The sequence below is a fragment of the Haliotis rubra genome, unplaced genomic scaffold (assembly GCF_003918875.1).
Source record: "Haliotis rubra isolate DU_JTF1 unplaced genomic scaffold, ASM391887v1 Scf2055, whole genome shotgun sequence".
NCBI lineage: Eukaryota > Metazoa > Mollusca > Gastropoda > Lepetellida > Haliotidae > Haliotis > Haliotis rubra.
Window position 1 is genome coordinate 41,922 of NW_025766065.1, and position 23,977 is coordinate 65,898.

A 23,977-nucleotide genomic window follows, 5' to 3' on the forward strand; every position below is an offset into this window, starting at 1 on the left:
AGGTTCTTCTTTGTTCTTTGTAGCAAGTTTACCGTTGGCTTGTAGGATATGCTGAATTGTACAACTCGAAAACAAGAAGGACGTTCAGGTGACACATACATAGGAGAAACGTCCCGCCCCGTGAACCTGCGAATCAAGCAACATCAGACATTTGCAAAGAAAACAGACTCCAAATCAGCCATTTCCGACCACACCCAAACCATATTATCCTTTGGATCAACATCAGCATTCTAGAAGCCAACAAGTCAGATTACAGGACAAGAAAACTCTTAGAGGCAATCAACTTCAAACGACTCAGCCCGACAATCAACAGAGATCAAGGTCATTACATCCCTACAGCTTACGATCAACTCATCAAGCCTAAACAAGAATAACCCACCCTTTGTCCACTGGCTTCAATCATTTCATATCACAACAAGCTTCAAGTCAACACACATCAACCTCTTCTATTGTATAAACTCAAATACCCGCCATGCATATATTTCTCCTTGTGCATATGTTGTGCATCTTTTGCCTGATAACAGTGTTAGGATCTCCTAACGTTGCATCCACTTCAAGAGAGAAGTTGTATATCCATAAAACTGTTCCTCTTCAGTCGTCACCCAGGTTGAGAAAACCACTATGTTTCTCTGTGGTAGTCTGATTTTAAGGTATTTCAAACGAAACATGATCAGTATGACAATATGACAAATATTTTATTTCAAGTTTGTTCAGCTCGTTTACGCTGTATGGTCAATACAGTGTTTACGAGAACTGTCCATTCCATTGGTATCTGACAGTAATGAACAATAAAACCAAACATGGAGCAAGTATTCTCTTCTGGATGCATGGAAATAGGCGCTGTACAGTATTTGTCATGAAATGGTTATATTGCCAGTCATACAGATCCATTCACTGTATCTGACACCGTGTGTCCCGTGGCAACTGTTTCATTTTCGCTTCCTACACTTCGATGAGTACATATACTTATGGGGAAACCATATGCTTAAAATGAAAAATCTTTAATCGCCATGTCTAGACTTCATATTTCATCTTGCAACTTCTACATCTTTAGGAAGTCAACATAAACAGATAACTGTATCAGACTGATGAAGACAGGTTTACAAGTGTCATTCCTTGAGTCACAGATATTGCCAGGTTATTTTCCAATCAATGTCTTGAGTTCTGTACAGTTGGGATTTTCTTCTTTTTAATTCGGACACCCTGTTTTTAGTTCTTTTGTGATTACGCTACCACGGAACTGTCTGACTGCCATGGCCAAGGGAAATTGAAATACTGGACATGATTAGGAAGTCTGTCGTCGATGGTCAGTAAATAACACCACTATCACCGATTAAGACGTAAAACTAGCATATTACAATAATTATACACGCAACAATACAATATTAAAACAGGCTATAGATCGCCAACAATTGAAGGTAGATCACCATGCTAGAGACCATGGAGACCCACAGTGCCTTTGCTACTTGCATGGGTGGATTTACATCATCCCTTGAGATGTTGACGATTAAGACAAAATTAACCAAGCATTAAAAGAACATGTATTCTATAAGTAAAAACGTGGTAAGATAAAATCTGCTTTAAATGTTTTGGGACTTTGTTTCTTGCAGATGTGTCCTGCTCGTTTACTTTGTCTGATGATACATGGTCACAATAGGGACTTTGATGATTGTCCATTTATCTGGCAGTAATGAATAATACATAACACTATGAAGCATGACATTCTTCTACAAGTATTCTCTTCTGGATACATGGAAATATACGCTATACAGTATTTGTCATGAAATGGTTATATTGTCAGTGGTGCAGATCCATTCACTGGATAACAGATATTGCCAGATCATTTTATAATCAATGACTTGAGGTCTGTATAGTTGGGATGTTGTTTTCCTAATTTAGACAACCTCTCTTTTAGTTCATTGATATAGGCTTTAGGTACACAGACCATAGTCTCAGAGGGCTTATGTTCTGTTTCTTTGGTGTACACATGCTTACAAAGGAACCGGATACTGGCATGTTTCAGCACCAATACCTGGTGGTCCGTGTATAAGGCGACGGCGCACGCATCATAGATGGTAGGATGGGCAAATGACGTTATATCTCCTTTTGTGAAGAAGCTACCACGAAACTGCCTGACTGCCATGGCTACTGCTGTCCTCGTTGTAAATTCCACCACGCTTTTCATGGTCTTGAACTGATCCTCGAGATCCTTGTTGTCAGATGGGAGTTCAACTTGGTGCAAGTTCAGCGGACCATCATACAAAAACATGAGGATAAGAGCGGCAGACTGATCATCTTCACGTTCAAGAATTGAATTCATTTCTTCTTTTAGATAGTGAAAAGGCCTTTGAAAGAAATCTTCAGGATGGTTTTGAAAAGTTTTGAACCCAACAAAAAGTTTGCATGTTTGAGGAAAGCCAAGGATGGATTGGTTGACTCCACAAATCTTGTCCACAACGACAGTTGTGTCAAAACCTTTCCAAAGTTTGTTAAAGATGAGTTTCTTCTCTTCAGGTGTGTACTGACACGACATCTCATTGAGATCGAGGAACGATGGACCACTGAAGACATATGACCATTCATCTCCAAGCTGTGATATCTCACCATGGTTGATGTATGTGTTAGCTGTAAATATGGTGTACAGTTTGTGTTCTTGTGTCCTGTTCTTACACACTCTGAGTTGAAGCAAAACATTTTTAAGAACAGCTATGTCTCTTGAACGCTCTACGATCCTAATTATGTCATGAAATATGAAACACACACGCTCCTGTGAGGTAGTTCACGAAAGTAGACATCCAGCTTGAACTTGGAAACATCAGCGACATGAACCTGCTGAAAGCCTTCCTCCTCCCTCATAGTGTTTCCCTAACATCAGAGCAATGGCGGTCTTCCCTCCCCTGCTGCACCACTCATTGTCACGTGTCCGGTGATACTCCAACATCTCCTTCACTCTCTCGTAGATGCCAGTTTTAACAAACACTTTTTCTGTCCTCATGACCTGTTTGTCCAGCCAATCTGACGAATAAGCAAAAACATATAAGCTGATATCTGTTTCCCCAACATTGTAGGCTCACATTTACATATTAGAGAAAAGTGTTTTGATTTTTTTTTGTTTCGCGTTTATATTATGTTTAGATCTATGCATAAAGGTTCAAAGTGATTATAAAAAGCCTAAACCCTGTACGAAGAGGGATGACTTCAACAATATTTTACATTAGCTCACATTAGCTTGAGATAGATTAACAGAATCAAGGCCTCACTAGTGCTTTCTTAACATATCAACTTAACTTCTTAGATGGTTTGGGCAGACTTGCGAATTCCTATATTTGATGCATTAGTGACAAAAAATATGTGAAACGGCGATCGACGGAAACCACAGTTTAAATTTTTACAGGAAAATAAGGTTGAAATATGCATTGCCAACTAGGCTGATGTTATGACTCTACCTCTGCTCATGACACCATCATTGCAGACTCCTTCGTTTGGCAGCTCCTCCCCTGAATGACTGTCCGAAGCTGGTTGATAAAACAAAGCCAAAGATATAAAAACTTACAAAAAGCATGCTGCATTCACTGTAACAGCACTACACCTTTTACAGCATGGGGCCGGCAAACTGTGGAAGAGATCAGTTTTCATGTTAGGATGAGTTTGTTCAAATTTGTTGTTTTTTGTTCTGCGCTTTGAGTTGTTTTTATGATTCAGCCATGATGAAACTATATATATATATATATATATATATATATATATATATATTGCAATTAAATGCCCTACCGCGTCTTTTATCGATCATGGCAGTGTAGACATGTGATGCGTGGATAGTAGGTTGATTCTTGTCCACAGTAGAAGTATCCAGATGTAGGTCAGGACGCACATGATCACGAAGGAACTTCATATGACAATATTCCAAGACGAGGGATGGGTTGAGAGTGAACAATGCACACGCACAGGCATCGTAGATGGAAGGATGAGCAAATCCGGTTATGTCTCCCTCTGTGAAAAACGTACCCGAGAAATGTCTGATTGATTTTGCTAATTTTGTTCGTGAGGAAATACGTACAACATCTTTAATCAATGTAAACATGCTTTCCAGGTCCTGGTTGCCAGATGGCATCTCTACTTCTCTTAGGTTCAGTGTCTCTTTACACAGAAACATCAGGATGAGAGCACCTGACTCGTCATTCATTTGGCGGAGAATTGTTTCCAGTTCTTCTCTCAGATAGTAGAAAGGTTCACCGAAAAACTTTTCACGATGCTTTCGAAAATGTTGACACGCAAAAAATAGTTTGCATGTTTGAGGAAAGCCTAAAACAGATTGTTCAAAACTACAAATCGCGTCTACGTCGAGGTCCTGACGATCACCTGATTCTGATGATTTACGATGTTTGTTAAATATTTCCTTCTTCTCCTCAGGCGAGTACTGACGAGACAACAGTGTGAAGTCAATAAAAGAAGAACCACTAAAAAATGTTTCCCCAAAGTGCGATATTTCACCTCTATTTGTGTTTGCAGTTAATATTGCATAAACTTCCCTTTTGTCTCCAGGTCTGGTTTTACACATTTTCAGCTCTTGTTCCAGTTCACGTAAAATGCGGTCAACCTGTGGTTTGTCCCTTGCTAAATCGACCGTTTTGAAGATGTCATGAAATATAAAACAACCCTTTTCCTCTCTGTCTAAACAGCCGCGCAGATTGATTTTGCAAACATCAGTAACCAAAACACTTTAAAGCCCCTATCGTTATACTGTTTCCCTAACACCAGAGCAATGGCGGTCTTCCCTCCCCCAGCTGTTCCACTCATCGTTACATGTTTGTGTTTCTTCAGTTCTTTCCTCACTGTGTGGTAGATGGTGGTTTTCTCAAACAAGACTTCTGCCTGCGCCATCCGTTGTAGCAGCAAATCTGAAACAGATAACATGGCAAAGCAGTAAAACTGTTGTGTTAAGGAACTACCGAAAAACTAATGAGAACCTTGCCATAAAGTACTGATACACAAGGAGAAAGAATCCCAGACCCACTGAGCTACGGTACCATACTGCAAATATCACTTCTGGGCGATTGAGACGGTTATCGCAATGTGACTCTTTAGTGTGTCTGCATTAGATGGTCTACATCATCCAACATGTAATGATAATAATAATAATCAGTTATATGTGTGTGTGTGTGTGTGTGTGTGTGTGCATGTGTGTGTATGTATGTGTGTGTATGTGTGTGTCTCTCTCTCGTGTGTGTGTGAGTATGAGAGATTATTGTGTGTGTGTGTGTGTGTGTGTGTGTGTGTGTGTGTGTGTGTGTGTGTGTGTGTGTGTATGAGTGTGAGTGTGTGAGAGAGACCATTTTCCAGTCCATAAATGTCTGACAATTTGTATCCAGGCGAATCAATCTCAAGAAGTCTGATAGTTCCTGGAAATATATGTGGTTGTCTGCTGGGGAACTTCAAAGTACTGGACCTTCTGAGACCATAATATTCATATTGAATATTGTTAATGGGCAGTAAATGGCGAAGGAAAGGCATTGCATTGTTCTGACATCTTCTTGTATGTTTGCTACAGCTACATTACACCAATAGTTCTTGTCACCTGTCTGCTACCTACCTTCAGTCATTATTCCAGTCTTGTCACCTGTCTGCTACCTACCTTCAGTCATTATTCCAGTCTTGTCACCTGTCTGCTACCTACCTTCAGTCATTATTCCAGTCTTGTCACCTGTCTGCTACCTACCTTCAGTCATTATTCCAGTCTCTGGTGGAGTCTTCTCCTCGGCTTCAGCGCCATCTGTTTACAGAAACAAATAATGTTCATTGTAAAAATGGATCATAGAGGAAGAAAAACATTCATTATGCATTTCCTCAGAGTAAACTTCATGATTCCTGTTTTATATGTGTAAAGAAACCTCCTCCTTTGATGAATATAAATTGTTTTGTTTTGTTGGTCATCAAACCAAGTCCCGTCATGCAATATGACCTTTCAGCTCAAATTCCATCTTTATTGTTGCATCATTTTATGTAAATGTGCAAATCGTCCATTAGACCAATAGTTCGTCTTCTATCTACCTTCCTTCATTATTCCAGTTTGTACTGGAGTGTCCCCGCTTGAAGCTTTTTCTAATTGCAGAAACAAAATGTTCATTTCATACATGTATGTTTGTATAATTCGGGTATATAGCCAGCAAAATGTTCATTGATTGTACCCGAGAAATGTTTGATTGATTCTGCTAATTGTGTTCATGGCGAAATGTGTACAATACCTTTAATCAGTGTAAATATGTTTTGTAGTGTGATTAATTTTATTCTTTCGGAAAGAAATAACGAAACAGAAATTAATTTGACACGAAGTATGAAGTATGATGTACATGGGCACACTGATTTATTTCGTGATAAATCTTTGGTTTGTTTCATTTATTAAAGCTTCATTCAGAAGGCGATTCTGACTTTACCTTCATCCGTGTGTCCACGGGATAACAGAAGGTCCTCGTTGAATGAAGCACCTGGGGATGAAGAAGTAGACTTTGTGAGATTGGGTTTGTTTTCACTCTTGGAACATTTATATCACAGCATGTCAACTAGATGGGGAGATGAAACACATTTATGCAGATCCACGATTGTAAAGCAACGCTGGCATGATGCTGACATACGTAGAAAAGAACCCACGAACCTCTACACTGAAAATGCTCGGAATTTGACAGTGTTTGGGGAGACTTTAAAATCACCCACTTTCTTTCAATATTGTTTGCAGTATTACATCATGAGGTATGGTTTAGGTACAGAATGATAAATGTGACTAGCGGACTACAGATACAATGCCAGTGTATAGACCGTGTGTGGAGAAGTTAACGTCAGGAATTAACACCATGATAGGGACATTGACATTCTGTACCAAAGCGATGAAAGCGGTAGTAAAATATACTCATGGTACACCACTGAATAGATGAAAATGTGAAACACCGGGGTAAAGCAACTATATTGTAGAACCGAGACAGTCTTTACTTACTTTACATGCTGAACAAAATGCCACAGCATCGGTGCTAACCGGATTGTTTGCGATTTTGTTTCATATTTTGTTTGTTTGTTGTTTGGCGATTCCCTCAGCAATATTCCAGCTATATGGCGTCGATTTGTAAAGAATGGAAACTTGACCAGGTAATACAGTGATCAACAGTATGAGCATCGATTTCCGCAACTGGGATACGATGACATGAGGCATCCGAGTCAGCGAGCCAATTATTGTCCTGGAAAAGTTCGAGAAAACACGCAATACTCACCCGCATTTTGTGCACTGCAACAAAGAAAAAACATATAAAGAATAAAATGATACATATTCCAGACATGTGGGCATAGGCCCTACTGTAAGCTCAATCTCCTGAGATTACTATGGTGTCAACATTCCATAACCCCCATCCATCCATCCATCCATCCATCTCTTCATGTTTACGACTGTGTCAGATACGTTCATTCCAAGAATCCTTAACCTATGTATGTTTGCACATCATAAACAGGTTATGTATCACAACAGGTAATGACAAATGTGAAAAAAGTGATAATATATTACCGATTTTTCCGTCTGCGCCATCTGCAAAAATAATAACACACATACTTATTGAATTTGTCATTGCAGTTTGACTACTTTTATGTATACATATTCCAGACATATGAACAGAAGCCCTATATTAAACTATACATACATTCGCTTGTTTCTTCTTTCATTCATTCATTCAGACTTCTGTGTCTTAACATCAATGAAACTATTTAGTGTGCAATTATATGTAGAAATATAATCGAGCAGAGATTCCTTTCGCTGCCTAGTGCCATGCTTGTCAAACCTCTCTTGATTCCTCACTAGTTCTGGAAGACGTCCACTGACAACGGAGCCAACATCTCATGATTAAGGATGCTGACGGTGCAATGACGGTTGAGGAAGATGTGCTCTTGCAGCAACATAATGGATGCAAGAAGTGTGGCAGTCAGCACCAAACAGTTTTCCTGTTACACTTCAGACATGAACAACGAACCCATGTCACCTCTAATGTTGACTTTGTGGCAGCTATGGAGAAACCTATCCAACAGCTGAGGTGAAGGACCTCAGCGAAACCGGTTAAAATCGTTCTAACCCTGTTGGAAAAGATGTCCCAATGTGGAAGGCGATTGTGTTGAAAGATAATATGTTGTGTTTTTATGTCATGTGTTGTATTTTCTATGTGAGGGATAAAGCTGTAATCATCTGTCGTAGTTCACATTCACTTGTGTCAATGTTAATGTTAAGTCAACGCCAGTTCTAGAGTCACAATTTGCCCTTTCTTTAAATAGCTACATGTGCCTTTTTCCCAAATCTTGTTTGATCAATTGTTATCATTCAAGGTCGTAATAAAGCCTAAAAACATACACATTACACCAGACATCAGATTGATGTTTGAAGCAACAGTTTTCACGTGAAGCGTATGACTGACTGACTACCCCATCGCCCTGTGAAGCATATAAACTTACAATAGGACCACGACGACTGCGACGACTGTGGCGAATACAGCTACAACCAGGAAGACAGGAACCAGTATGGCAGCCAGATTGTCTGCTTCTTCCTTGATGTTGCTAACTACTGTAGGCAAAGACAATATTTATCACAACATCCGCCAATGATTTGACTATACTCGCCAGCGTCTTCGACTACATCAACCGGCGTTTTAATTACATTCACAAGCGTGTTGTACTAAATCCACTAGCGTTTCTGACTACATCCGTTTTTGTCTACATCCGCCAATGATTTGACTATACTCGCCAGCGTTTTTGACTACATCCATTCAGTGACTACATCCGCCAAAGTTTTTGACTACATCCGTTCAGTGAGTACATCCGCCAAAGTTTTTGACTACATCCATTTAGTGACTACATCCGCCAAAGTTTTTGACTACATCTATTTAGTGACTACATCCGCCAGTGTCTGACTACATCCATTCAGTGACTACATCCGCCAAAGTTTTTGACTACATCCGTTTAGTGACTACATCCGCCAGTGTCTAACTACATCCATTCAGTGACTTCATCCGCCAAAGTTTTTGACTACATCCGTTTAGTGACTACATCCGCCAAAGTTTTTGACTACATCCGTTTAGTGACTACATCTGCCAGTGTCTGACTACATCCGTTTAGTGACTACATCCGCCAGTGTCTGACTACATCCATTCAGTGACTACATCCGCCAAAGTTTTCGACTACATCCGTTTAGTGACTACATCCGCCAAAGTTTTTGACTACCTTTTCCAGCAATAAGGTTTCTCTTCGCTTGGCATACATTTAAGGAATATTCAGGATTGTTTATGAAAGGTAGCAGAATTAGACCTGTTTTATCTACCTTAACAATCCAACATTAAAGCATCAAACTACTTATAACATTTTTTTACTACATTCCTTATTATTCCAATATACATGTTTAAAATGTGATACTATATATGTCAAAATGAAAACCTGTTCCTATCATTCAACCTATATTGCCCTGAATTCGGTGTGTTGACCTATGCCCCGATAGAGGTGATAGAGATGATTGAAATATGTACAATGTAAATACATCTAACTTACTCACTCACTCACTCACTAACCGACTGTTACAGACACTGCTTCAATGTGGCTTTGCAAATAAACATTCTCACCGCTCAAGGTCACGGACATATTTTTGTAAAACATGCTTATATGGTACAGACAAATTTGACAAAAGATCTGTTGTATTCTGGTATCCATATTTTTTTTCCTACAGATTATACATTAACCACAGGCATCTAGATTATCCATTATATCTCTGTACCTGTCGTGATGTTACAGAACTCTCCAGTATAAGTCCCATTGCAACCAAGTACACACACGCCAGTTTTTTGGTTGCATCTTTCCTCCACACAGTTCCTGTTGCAGGGATGTTTACACGTATCTCCATACAAGCCACGGTCACACTCTGGACAAAGAAAATCGATGCCTTGATGAATAAATCAAGTAGATATTTCAAGAACTAAAATTTAATGACATCCAATTAACTGAAAATCTATAATATAAAATATGAAATACTTTGAAAATAATATGGATAGGAATTCTGTTCAAATGGCCACCATGGTGTTCATTTAAGTTGGTGACTGAATATCAGTGTGATGTACAATGTCTCGGCAATATGTCAGTATTTAACCAGCTCAGATTAGGATGCGAGACAGGTTATGCACACATTGATGCTTTCGCGCAAAGAACTTTTTTCTTTCTATTTTCATCCCTCAATTTGCTACACTTGTCGGTATACATACAAAATACACATATATGCATAAGCACCTACATGTGCACAGATACATTTTCACAAACACACACACACACACACACATACACACGGACATACATATAAACAAGACGCAATGCATATCGTTTGCTGCTAACCATATAAGTGTTTGTTAGATTGAAAACAAAACTGAATGAACATGGATTATCTCCCTTTAACTGCTCTCCGTAGTTTGTAAACTAGCCAAACACTGCATTTCTCTTTCACTGAAGATTGTTAAATCTCTCCTGTCTTTGGCAACAAAAACATTATTTCATGCTACAGTTATCGTGTGGACACTGGACCCGTGAAGGTCCGGGGTAGAATAGGTCTTCAGCAACCAAGGTGCTTGCCATAAAAAAGGCGACTATCTTGTCGTAAGAGGCGACTAACGGGATCGGGTGGTCAGTTTCGCTGACTTGGTTGACACATGTCATCGGTTCCCAATTGTGCAGATCGATGCTCATGCTGTTGATCACTGGATTGTCTGGTCCAGATTAGATTATTTACAGACTGCCGCCATATAGCTGGAATATTGCTGAGTGCAGCGTAAAACTAAACTCACTTACTCACTTACGTGTGGACACTGAGTCATCAAAACTGACTTTTGCCTATCTATTTGGATGTTTAAGTTCAAGCATTACCACAGCATCTTTGTCATGCATGTACATTGAGCAACATCCTTTTATTCACCAATACAAGGATCCTTGATGTAGCTGTCCAAGTTAAAGTGTTGACCACAAAACGGAAAAGGATCCCGGTAATAATATTTTGAAACCAAAAAAATCACGTGGTGATTATTATCGTGGTGTAAACATTTACTTCAAATATTTAACCATAAATATAGTTGTTTCATCTTTGTGTATAGCAACACAGTTTCATTTCCTGAATCGCGTTTCTTGATGTTTTTTTTTTTGTTTTTTTAAATTTGATGATAAATAGGGAAACAATCTTTGTTTTTCCGTGACATTTCGTTTCGTTAACCTAAATTTTATATATACAGTTGAGATATTAATACAATTGTGCACCAGATATGTATGAGAACTTTACCCAAACAATGGATCTCAGTTTTATGTCATGAAGCAAAGCGAACAATTACGGAAATATAAGGAATGGAAAGTGAAATAATTAAGCCACACATATTAGTCAGTATTACGTTATATATCAGTCAATAATGAATATTGTGAACATTTTACTAACTTATGTCTTTGAATATTTTGCCCAAATTGTATATCTGGAATTCCTTCTGATATGTCACTGAACTATTTTCATATATATGAAATGTATATTTTACTTTAAAAAATGTTCTCGTAGGTCAAGTTTCAATTTGCTTTTAGCAGAGAGTTGTTATGAATATGAAAAGGCGTTTATCGCTTCTATTTAAATAAACCGATGACATTGCCTTTTGTGAGGGTGTTCAGATTACACCATTGTGAATTATAAAGTTAACATATAGAACTGCAATCTTTGGAAGACTACATACAAGACAGATCTTCTGTTTTTCCAAAGAAAGAACAACTTTAGACATGCAGAAAAATACCATGTGGGTTATACAAACTCGCGATTTACATTCATTGACTTTGTTGAAATTTGTCACTAAACGTGATGAGCACATGGGTCACACCTCTAACCTCTAAGACACAATGTCAATAGAGAGATGATAGGGAACTGTTAGTGTTCTTCATTAGTTGTTGGCATTTGTCACTAAACGTGATGAGCCCATGAGTCACACCTCTAACCTCTAAGACACAATGTCATTAGAGAGATGATAGGGAACTGTTAGTGTTCTTCATTAGTTGTTGAAATTTGTCACTAAACGTGATGAGCCCATGAGTCACACCTGTAACGTCTGAGACACAATGTCAGTAGAGAGATGATGTGGAAATGTTAGTGTTCTTCATTAGTTCAAGCTATTTGAAATTTTGAATCCGACATTCGTAGAAGACATAGACGTTCCCTTGGGCAAAACACGCGCTCTCAATCATGTTACTCTCGGATTTTGTTATCTTTAAAATTGAATTTGTAAACTTGCAGAAAAGTTTCAGAAAAAGGGTTCACATTAAGTTTCATGTGACGTAATGTGAAAACTTTCAATAATGGTCAAATAGGTAAATCGCCTTCATTGATTAAGCCATCTTAACATGTTAATGTATATACATAAAGATTCCGAGTAAGACTCTATGGCCAGAGGTTTGAGGAACACTCCCAAGCAGTCAAATCCCAGCTGTCCAGCCCATAAAGTAGTCATATGGCTCAGAACTGATCACCTCAGATCAAAAGCTTTCAAGGTCACATGAAAGCTTTGGTTGTAGTTATGGTTCATTTGTGGTAGACAATTGATGACATCAGCTAGGCATACTATGGTAGACAAATGATGATATTAGCATGGGGCTAGGCATACTATGGTAGACAATTGATAACATTAGCAAGAGGCTAGGCATACTATGGTAGACAACTGATGACATTAGCATGGGGCTAGGCTTACTATGGTAGACAATTGATGACATCAGCAAGGGGCTAGGCATACTATGGTAGACAATTGATGACATCAGCAAGGGTCTAGGCTTACTAGGTTTGGGTGTTTTGTAATTCAAGAAATGAAAACTAACTTTAGAAATGATTATGAAGATTGTAGAATATGTTCCACATGTGTATCGTTGAGAACTAGACTTTGTGTGTTTCACCTAAAGTATGGGTGTATAAGAACATAAAATGCAATATCAACGCTAAAACAGATTTTAAGGGTTTTTAGTACGAACGTATGAACATGAGCAACTGAGATTATGTTCCTATGAAATGCTCGTCAAACCAATACAACCATATGGTATACACTTCATTTTGTATCAATGAATTTATGTTTTCTCCCAAAATTTGACAAACCGTTTTTCTGAATCTGTTTCGAAATACTGATTAAAGTGAAGTTGAAACCCATGTTCCGCCCATGAATATTTTGTGCGAACACCTGGTATTATATTTAATAGGTATTCATAAATACATGATGATATTTTCTGAATGTTTTGTGCGAACACCAGGTATTGTATTTGACAGGTATTCATGAATACATGATGATGTTGTCTGAATGTGGGAATAGGTATTCATGAATACATGATGATATTGTCTGAATGGTCAATTATCTACTTTGGTATGGCTGGGTTTATTTATATTATCACATTTTATAACAATCATCAGTTATTGGTGGAGCCTTAGAAAGCTTTGAAAAGTTAAATAACATCACTGTGTCCATTTTCAGCTTCACACGTCAATGAAAATCAGAGTCGATTGTACAATTGTGACAATATCATGAGTATATATTTGTTTCAGCAGTATTACAGAAACAACATAATTAATTATATTTATGGGCAACAAGTATCTAAAATGAACTTTGTAGTTCCGGTTAACAAAATAATGCTGTTACCAAGAACAAAATGTGAAAATGAAGTTTTAATAATTTCATTAACTCAATATTAAACTAAAATCATCGTACCTCGTGTACTGTTACAAAAATCTCCAATGTTGGTTCCATAGCAGCCAAGTGTGCAGTGCCCAGTTTGCAGGTTACATGTCTTGTTGAGACAATTGGTGCTGCAGGATTGGTCACACAGATCACCATGCCAACCACGCCGGCATCCCGCAGAACACTTCCCCGTGTCTCTGTTACAGTGCTGAAGATTTCTTGATGGAACTAGGGCACAGTTCACAGGACAAGTCAAGTTGCAGTGCTCGCCATATGTTCCCCAGTCACATTGTCCTGAGACGGCCAAGACTGAAATAATTGATGGCATGAATACAGACTGCCATGGCATCTTCGAAATTAACCACTGACAAGGTAAACTGCAGGCTTTTAATTGCAAATATCGATGATGATTATTCCAACTACCGTGTTGCCTGGTCCGATTCAATTATATACCCCCGATATTCTGACAGAATGTTGCTGATGTAGGCATTAAACTAGTAAAACAACAAAACCCTCTCGACATCAATCTGCTGTTTTACCCAACAAGATAGTAAAGAGACTTGATTGTTTAGTAGTTTTACCAGTAAAGCTCGAGCTCATATCAACTATCTTTAGTTCCCCATTTACCATTAGTTTAAGACAGTGTATAACTATAACTAACTCCTCATGTGTGGAGAGCAATTGATTGTTGACAGGTGATACTCACAGAAGGTCGGCACCAGAACCGCCAAGATTTTCAACATTGTTGAAGTCGACCACCTGCAACAGTCAGAATGCCAATTCACCAATATATATACATAGTGACGTCATAGCTTAGCAACGCCGTTATACACAGAGTATAGCAACGTCATTCCCATGATGATCACATTGACAGTGTGAAACAGGTTAGAATTGAAGAAATTTTATCTGTACCAAGGATCTTCAGACTTTTGCAACACAAACACACAAACACACGCGCGCGCTTTAAAGTCCCTTCTTAATAAAGCCATAACACAAGAAAAAAACTCTTTATTTTATTGCCAAAATTATGGAAAGCAAGTTGTAAGTATTGTACTTCCCAACTTCTAAAAAGCCACTCAAAGAAGTTTGTACATGCTAACAGGTCTATCATCTTCCGTTTAATTTCCAGAGGGTCCAATTAGCCAAAGTAAATAACTCAACGTTCGACATAGATCGTCGCCTGAAAACCAGAGTGTACTAAGTCACAAAAAACTATTTTTGAGAAATTCGATCTTGAAGTTTAGGACAACAATATCTTCTGAACTTTTCAATCGAATTCTTTCACATTTTGCACATGCATGTGACATGTTAAACAGTATTAGAAAATATCAAATTATATGCTCAATCTATTGAAATAAATAAGAAATTCACGAAACATGATTGAAGATAGAACTCTTGACCAAGGAAAATCGTGATTTTTCTCAAAACCAAAGTGTTCTAAGTGTCAAAAACCACAGCTAAAACTCAGCTTTATTATTATTTTATCGATATGTGGTTGCAATTTCTTTTTTACCAGGTTGTATTTTTGTCGTCTAAACCCATTTTACTTTCATAAGAACTATATTTTATTAAATAAAGCAGAAATAAGAACAGAGTTAAAATGTTCCATTTCCATGATGACAATCACTTCAGAATTGGTAAATATCAAAGTCACGTGATCAAATTGTGCTTGCTCATTGGTCAATTGACAACTTAGAAAACTTGAAAATTAACAACATGTGATTTTCATGGAGATAGAACAATGTTTGTGTTTGAAAAACCACTTTCAAACCTAGATAGCACTGTAAAAAGTTTCTAGAGTAATAGATTATGCTCTAAAACCTACCCTGAGCATACTAACTCTAATTTTGTCAAAAGTGGACTTAGAACACTCTGGTTTTCAGGCGACGAGATGTTATCTGATACGGTAAGATAGAAATACGTCCAGTGGTTACACACTTGTCTCGCTTTTGCATGTGTTTGTGATGCTGCCATTGGTGTGGCAGGATACGCTCACATCTTCACCACGTCTGGCGTCATCTCTATGTGATGATGATTCGAGATAAAGTCAGAAACGTACCGTGTTGTCACTACAAAAATGACTTGGTTTCCTGAAATCTGGAAACCAACCGTATACTGGGTAAATGGGGAATCCAGTTGGTTTCCATTCACTGAAACTGAGTAACTGAGTTTCCAACTAGATTCCATTTTGGATTCTGTGATTTTTGAATTTCCGTAAATGGAAACCAACAAGAAACTAAGGTCATAGGTTTCCTGTTGGTTTCCATTCCTGGAATTTGCAGTTGGATATTTCCATGAATGGAAACCAACAGAAAACCATAAAATGTAGTTTCATGTTGGTTTCCTGAGCACTGTTTTGAACAAGTAACTTAAGAATTGTAATGGTCTAGCATGAAGTTGAACATCCTGGCGACCAGTTGGTTTCCATTCACTGAAACTGGGTAACCTAGTTTCCTAATAGAATGGACACTGTAAACTTATAGTGTCGGAAATGGAAACCAACAGGAAACTTATGCTTATGTTTGCACTGTCGGTTTCCATTCCTGAAACTTAGGTTTGCTTTCATATCATATTACATTATGTAGAATAATGAGGTCATTTACAAATATAATTTAAGCTGATTATGCTTTGATGGGGAGAATTGGGGTCGGGGTGGCTGGGCAGGGCGTTCGGTGGTTAATATCATGATATTTCAGTGTGTCTTGATGATACAAAAAAACAAAAGACGTTTTCATTTCTTTCCCTTCTTTGTTTTTTTCACTATCAACAGAGAAATGAGGTAGTATCATATTTACACTACCATACACAAAACATTGCGCAAAAACATTGTATTTATACATACAAATGGTGAGGTAAAGGAACAACAATTAAATATGGCCTTTGTCCAGCTCTCTCAGTGCACCAGGCACACTTAGACTGGATTCTGTGGATTGGGATGAATGAGGCAGGTCCAGGGTTTAGTTGTCTGCTTTGCCAAACTCAGGTTGGTGGCAAATAACCGAGGTTGGTGTCCGATGACTTGTACCACTCGACAACAGCAAATATATGGTCTGTGAAAGTTTCCCCGGTTGTCTCAATTGTGTGTTTCAGGAAGTATTTTATTTTTCCTGGGCGGTAACTTGATGCTGATATGTTGGATCTGTCATCGGTCCATGATAATGTCAGGGATGTTGCACCGCCCATATCCTTCCGAGGTGTAAAATTCATTGTTGAACAACATGGTTGGACAGAACACCAGATCTGGAACCTGAAACAATACAAAATTTGTTCAATGTGGTCAGAAAATTATAAAATATTAATACACATTACAGAAAGTAGAAATTTCTCCTTGTTATCACAAGAACGTTTCTACCACACAGATAGAAATATTGCACACATATGGCTTATTTGAGCATTTGATTTACTTGACTTGTAGAGTTAATCATGTCTAAAATTAATATACCTGAGCATTATTTACAATACAGTGAAACCCGAATAAGTAAAACTCCAAGGGACCATGGCAAAAGTTGCTCCTTATCCGTATTGCCACTTATCCATTCAAGCAAGTTGTATCACATTTCCAAGTAAAGTAAATAGACATCGTATCCCCATTGTATCACGACAACCTGACCCCTTCACCTGGACCATTCAATAAATTATCTGCAGATCAATAAAATAAATAGATATATACAAATTTGATTCATTTTTTAACAACACTCATCATTAAAAAACATTTCATATACAAGTACATGTTATATCACCTGTTATGATATCACACATTTGAATCAGCATCACACTGTCGTTTCACTATAGGGTTACACTAATAGTTTCACACGGAAAATGAATCAACTAAAAGAAGGCCTTGAACGAACGAAATTAGATGTTTAAACGGCCTTGATACATGTCTGGTTGGTTTTCATACCTTTACTCCTTTGCTAGCGTAGGGAATCCTGTCAACACTGTTGTTCCATCAGATTGTGACAACCATACTGCACAATTTTGTGATCAATGGTGGCACTCTGTTGGAACTTGCCCCTCTACTCAGATCCACTATATCCAGTGTATGGCAGATTTGACACCGATTGGGATTAATTATGACAATAAACAACATACAGGAAGAGACTAATTAGTCGGCTCGTTAACAACGAAGTGGTTGATGCCAGGTGATACATGGTAATTGCTGCTGAGTGTATCCACAAGGACTGGTCCGAGTATTGTCACATTTCTGTAGTAAATTGTCCGAAGGGATTGTTGAGAGAGAAAGGTTTACTAAACAGACTTGCCACTTATTCGTTTTTTACTTATCCATAATGAAAAATGAGGGTTATTGAGAAAAAAGGTTTACTTAACCAGGGTTGCCATTCATCAGTAGTTTACTTATCGGGGTTTCAATGTATATAAAGTAACATGTAAATATCATATCCTGAATTATTACATTTGAAACATATGCAAAACAAAAGATAGTATCAATGCACACCTCCTCTTTGTTTTGGTCAATCAAGGATGGGGCACTTGCTTTATCTGAAATGACATAATAACACAATGATATGCAAGAATAAAATTTTGAAAGGTGAATTGACTCAGCATATAAAGGTACATTAGTCAAACTTTCTCTTTACCTATGAACTGATGCTGTTGTTGTCGAACCAAGATGCTGAGTGTTTATAAAGAACTGATCCTTTCGGGACACCAAATCACTATACTGTTAGAATTTGTACTTACATAACACCATGATGTCACCAGACTATTACTCTATGTTCCCCATATTGTATGGGGAATGTATGCAGAAGACTTTGTACTTCTGTGAAACATCATTAATGTCTTTAGAAATAATGTACAACTTACCATTGTTAGTAAGCCATCTCTTGTGATTGTATGCTGTTTTACGTGAGACATATTGATTACAGTGCTCACAGTAAACTTTATTCACCCTGAAAAGGAAATTGAAAGTTGAATTACTAAACCGTTATGGTATATCTAACATTGAAAAAAAACCAACACTAAATATGTATTTTTCATAATAATTATCATAATTATTGAGTTAATATTCTAAGTCACATTTTATCTAATATACATGTATATGGATGAATGGTATTCTACGATGAATACTACTGTAGTAATGCCGAATCTTAAACGTAAAAAATAACGTTTGCTTTGGAATATGAAAAAGAGTATTTGGGATGGTAACAATAATGTCATTTAAACAATCGTCATCCGGTACTTACATGATGGGATTTCTCAATAACCAGAATATCAAAGATTTACTATGAATTGAGGTAGTTGAGGGTTAAAAGTGAGTAACATTTACCAGTAAAAGCGTTTATAGCTAGTATGCTTTAACACTGAGAACTTGACAAATAATCAGTGTCAGGTCAATTGAGTGTCGGGATTCGTTTGTCGGCTTCCTTGGGCTTGTCTCGTCTTAGGGGCTCCTATTATCAAAATGAAATAGCTGTAAAAACAATGGGAACTTACCTGATCATGTGTTGACAGACGAAACCATGTGTTGACAGACGAAACCGGAAATAATGAGTCGGTGGGCACGCGAACTCGTGAGATTTCATCAAAACAACGATTTATGTGCCAAAGTGGTCATTTTCAACTTTTGTCTTGAAATCACAACCAAATTTGGGTCTAGATAATGTTTTCATACCTGCCAATCGAAAAAGGATTACGTATTTATTATTACCCACAATGCCCCTAATCCCGTTTGTAACCTTCAATATTGCCGCCATTTTGTCTCTTGATCTCAGGAGTTGTTTTGAAAGTAGCCCTAATCTGTGGCACCCGTTTATACGACATGCTATATAAGAAACTCAACACAATGGATTATTCCTACGCTTGTACGTATTATCTAAATCGAGAAAATGGCATCGAGAGTGTCTCCAGAAGCTTTGGAGGTTCGTGTACGCGAACTGGAATTCAGCAGCAGTCGTCGATCACAGAGAGAGAAACAGAACGTCCCACGACCTTATCAGGTACAGTGAAAGTTTCTTGATATTACATTTCCCAATAGAATGTTATTCGTTTATCGTAATAAAATAACTAGGACAATAAATATTATGATGACTTGATGGAACTCGACAAGCAAATGCGTGTGGACATTTTGGCAAGGAGATTATTATTACCCAGTGCCCCGTCAACTCAAGAACTCATTCATAATGGTAATGTATGAAATATTATGTTTGCAATAAATATATAAACCACATATATATCCAGCAATATTACTGACACGTTGTAAAGACTCAAGATCACTTCCAAACGTATTTAGATTTAATAAATACTAATATTTTCCTTATGTAAGAAAACCAGTGTTTGGAAATTCGTTTAAAGTTTGTTATTGAAAATTGCTTTTGATATTTGAATCAGTACAGGTGGGGATAACCAGTCATTTTGTATTTATAGGAATTCTTTGGCCAAATTTGGCGCATGGTTACAGATTGTTTAATAACAATCAAGCACTTCCATACAAACATTCTATGTCTTGTTAGTTTCAATTTCATATATGTATATATACATATGCCTGTATACCTGTACACACACACACACACACATATATATGATACTGTTGAGTGTTGGTGTTGAGTGGATACATTATCAATTCAATATTTTTTTAAACTGATTTGGAAAAGGGTTTTCAAACTAAGTAAGATATTATTAATGTATTATGTAATTTAACTATATTATTTGATGTAAACAATTTTACACTTATGTCAAGAATTTTATCTGAAGAGATGTGGATTGTGATGCACAGAAAAGTTTGCATAGAAAGTTTAATAATAAAGTTGTTATTAATAGGGATACACTTATACATAGTCAATTTAAAATAATATATGAATTATTCATATCTGGTTTCTTTTCATATTATTGTATTTCTACTGATATTTATTCTTCTGTTTTTGCCTTATTGTTTTCTTAATCGATTAATTTCTACATTTCCAGCAATCCATTAGGGCAGTGGTGGAAAAATTGAAGAAGGCGACCGATGACCAACTGATTTTGACCTACAACAGGTAACTCAAATCCTTCAGTATAAACAATTCTGTGTACATGAAAAGAAATTACAACAAAGTTATGGCCATGTTGAAGGTGAACATCTTTTCATATTTGTATTAGCACTACATTCATGTATGTCATTTTGTAATCCTCCTACAGAATTTGCAATGCACAGCCATATTATTTCAGTAATATAATTTCAAATATTATTGTTTCTTTAAAATGCAATTGTGAAATAAAGTTATTTTATCCAGTCTTCACTAGTACTCACAATGCTAAACCATGTTTAAAAAAATGTAAATCCTATAAATCGGGAAAATGCATAAAAACAGCTACTATTTTTTAACATCCAAATGGAAATACTTTCTACTTATACATATCTCCTTTCAGAAGCTTTTTGGTGGGTGTGGACCAACAAGAGGGATGACCTGAGAAGACAACAAAGTGGAAAGGCAGAGGCCCACAGGTTGTCTGCTAAGAACAGCAAAAGGGTCAGATCAGTAAGTACAGAATATCTAATCATTCTAAATTCTAATCTTACACAGGTTAAAGTTTTAACATAAACTTGATTGGAAACAATTGGAAGTTAATGTAACTTCTTGTATTGTACTGTGACATTCAAAAGAAATTTCAAAATGAACATTTTTTAATAAGTTTTAAATAGTAAAGCGCCAGTGTATAGTTTTGTTTTAAATGTGTGGTCATTCTAGTCGACTAGAAACTGAATGGGAGTTCCCCTCAATCTTATATCTCACATTATTGTATTTGCAGTTTCTAACAAGTGTGGTGGTGTTAATAAATAATTGTTAATTGATGTGTTCAAGGTGAAATGTTCAGACCAAAAACAAGTGTGTAAAAAAAAATATGCTTCCTTTGACACAATAATGGGTAATTCATAGTTCTATACACATAATATCTAAACATGATTTATGCAACATTCAGAAGATAAGATGGCTTTCACAGGAACATTTTGCAGATAAGTAGGCAACGACAGTGACCAGTATTTCATAAATTTAGTGAGCATTCATAAGGTATATTATTGATTCAATGTCAGTTTCCCATAAGTCACATTTATTATTTGTTGAAAGAGAATCAGTCATGAAATGTCCAACCCAAGCTAAGGAAATATGTCCTTCTCTCACTTGTGTCTGTACTCTTTCAAAATTCATTAAGTTGTACTGTGATTGAAATCTTTGCCCCTTTACAGGTCATTTCAGGTGATTAGTTAGATTTCTTATTACTACTATTTCCCTTATAGAACAGTAGTTTCAATTTAGTTTTCCTACAGCAATATTGTGTGGTTTTCTTTTTTCTAGCTACGGATATTGTTGACGAATGCTTGTTTGTACTGATTGTTTATCGTTTTCTAAATTTCAGAAACTGGAAAGCAGGCTGAAGGCCATTGCAACCATAGACTGGCCGAAGAAGAAGAAGGAGAAAGTTCTACCTCTCTAGAGGGAAGAGCTGACATCACCCATGGTGTCAGACGAAGAGGATGAAAATCTTCTCTTGTCAACTGCTTTCTGGTGGGAAAGCAAGAAACTTTGTTCATATAAGCGACAATTGGACAACCAGCGGTTGTTCAAGGCTACTGCAAGGGGCCGAAAAAATATGAAGATGTGGGGAAGACATCCCACACAAGTCCAACACGCCGATCTGCCACTGGACATACCCAGTTGGGCAGTGAAAAGTTCAGCAGAAGAAGACCAGCTGAACAACACTGCTGATTTTGATGCCTGAGACACATTTCTGATTTCCCATGCTGTGATGTTGCTTGAATATTGCTAAAAGCGGAGTAAAACTATACTCACTTACTCTTATGTCCCTGATGTTATGTACATGTAGCTAGATACATAATTAATTAACCATGTTCACAATCAAAGAGTTTTGACTGTCAATAAACTTTTCATTCATTTGTGTTCTATTCTGTGATTTGTTATCTTAAAGGTTTTACCATTATTCAATTGTATAAAATACCTGATTTTCTATCTGATACATGAAACACCTGGGGGAGCATGTAAATAACCAGCATTCAGTTTCATAGAAACCAGGTTTGAAACAACAATATTCTAAACACATGGAAAGCAGCAGGAGCTTAAATGGAGGAGTGGGTAAAGTATTATGAAATTTACGACCTGGAAACTAGGTTGAAACCAACAATAAACAAAACCATGGAAACCAGGTTGAAACCTACAATAAACGAAAAATTGGAAACCAGGTTGAAACCAACAATAAACGAAAAAATGGAAACCAGGTTGAAACCTACAATAAACGAAAAAATGGAAACCAGGTTGAAACCTACAGTAAACGTAAAAATGGAAACCAGGTTGAAACCTACAATAAACTAAAACATGGAAACCAGGTTGAAACCTACAGTAAATTAAAACATGGAAACCAGCTGGATCCTGCTTGGAGGAGTGGGTAATGAAACGCACTGGAAACCATCCGGAAATGGTGCAAAATTCAGTTTCAGTTTTCATGGAAACCACACTGAAACTTTAGGAAACTACATGGAAACCAACTGGAAATGGTGGTTTCCATGCCGTTTCCTCTCAGTTTCAGTGTTCCGGAAACCAACTTATTTTTGTAGTGTTCTCTGTCATGGAGCCTTATTCTACTCCTCATGGAGTACCTGCATTTATTCCTGCAGATTGTGAACAGGAGGCTTATTAGCTCGAAGTTATCGTCCAAGAATGTCATCAGCTGTGCATTGATGACGGGTCGAGAAACGTAGAGGTCTGGCACAACTACGGTATCCGGTATATCTTGCCGCAGGTCCACATAGTAGTAGTAGTAGTAGTAGTAGTAGTAGTAATAGTAGTAGTAGTAGTAGTAGTAGTAGTAGTAGTAGTAGTAGTAGTAGTAGTAGCAGCAGCAGTAGTAGCAGTAACAACCGTGTGTTTAATGTACTGCAATAGGACAGCAATGTGTCACACATGCTAACTACTTGTCATCATGTATTTTCTGAATGTCTAGGTTAATGTAATGCAGCAGGACAGCAATGTGTCACACATGCTAACTACTTGTCATCATGTATATTCTGAATGTCTAGGTTAATGTAATGCAGCAGGACATCAGTGTGTCACACATGCTAACTACTTGTCATCATGTATATTCTGAATGTCTAGGTTAATGTAATGCAGCAGGACAGCAATGTGTCACACATGCTAACTATTTGTCATCATGTATATTCTGAATGTCTAGGTTAATGTAATGCAGCAGGACAGCAATGTGTCACACATGCTAAGTACTTACTTGTCATCATGTCTAGGTTA

General features: G+C 37.3%; 3 protein-coding genes across 6 annotated transcripts; 1 reads left to right on the forward strand and 2 right to left on the reverse strand.

The window, feature by feature from the left end:
• Positions 1-676: 676 nt before the first annotated feature.
• Positions 677-22,228, reverse strand: LOC124276094 (protein draper-like). Of its 4 annotated transcripts, XM_046711752.1 has the most exons (13): positions 22,150-22,228; positions 14,434-14,486; positions 13,758-14,036; positions 9,785-9,928; positions 8,476-8,581; positions 7,544-7,564; positions 7,257-7,270; positions 6,432-6,482; positions 6,049-6,099; positions 5,717-5,770; positions 3,772-4,898; positions 3,447-3,515; positions 677-3,015 (listed from the first exon to the last, which is right to left on the reverse strand). In XM_046711752.1, the coding sequence occupies exons 2-11, from the start codon at positions 14,468-14,470 to the stop codon at positions 4,672-4,674; spliced, it is 984 nt and encodes a 327-aa protein (XP_046567708.1). In that variant the 5' UTR covers positions 14,471-14,486; positions 22,150-22,228; the 3' UTR covers positions 677-3,015; positions 3,447-3,515; positions 3,772-4,671. The 4 variants fall into 4 exon arrangements, with proteins under 4 accessions (XP_046567708.1, XP_046567709.1, XP_046567707.1 ...); XM_046711753.1 differs by lacking the exon at positions 6,049-6,099; XM_046711751.1 differs by lacking the exons at positions 5,717-5,770; positions 6,049-6,099; positions 6,432-6,482; ... (5 more) ...; positions 14,434-14,486; positions 22,150-22,228 and having other exon boundaries at positions 677-900; positions 1,771-3,015; positions 3,772-4,667.
• Positions 16,581-19,349, reverse strand: LOC124276095. The gene is made up of 4 exons (XM_046711755.1): positions 19,182-19,349; positions 18,552-18,637; positions 18,184-18,227; positions 16,581-16,974 (listed from the first exon to the last, which is right to left on the reverse strand). Exons 1-4 carry the CDS (start codon positions 19,268-19,270, stop codon positions 16,870-16,872), a joined length of 324 nt encoding a protein of 107 aa, XP_046567711.1. The 5' UTR covers positions 19,271-19,349; the 3' UTR covers positions 16,581-16,869.
• On the forward strand, positions 19,574-22,617 carry LOC124276097. Its single transcript, XM_046711757.1, has 4 exons — positions 19,574-19,684; positions 20,720-20,795; positions 21,093-21,202; positions 22,080-22,617. The coding sequence occupies exons 1-4, from the start codon at positions 19,574-19,576 to the stop codon at positions 22,155-22,157; spliced, it is 375 nt and encodes a 124-aa protein (XP_046567713.1). The 3' UTR covers positions 22,158-22,617.
• Positions 22,618-23,977: the final 1,360 nt, after the last annotated feature.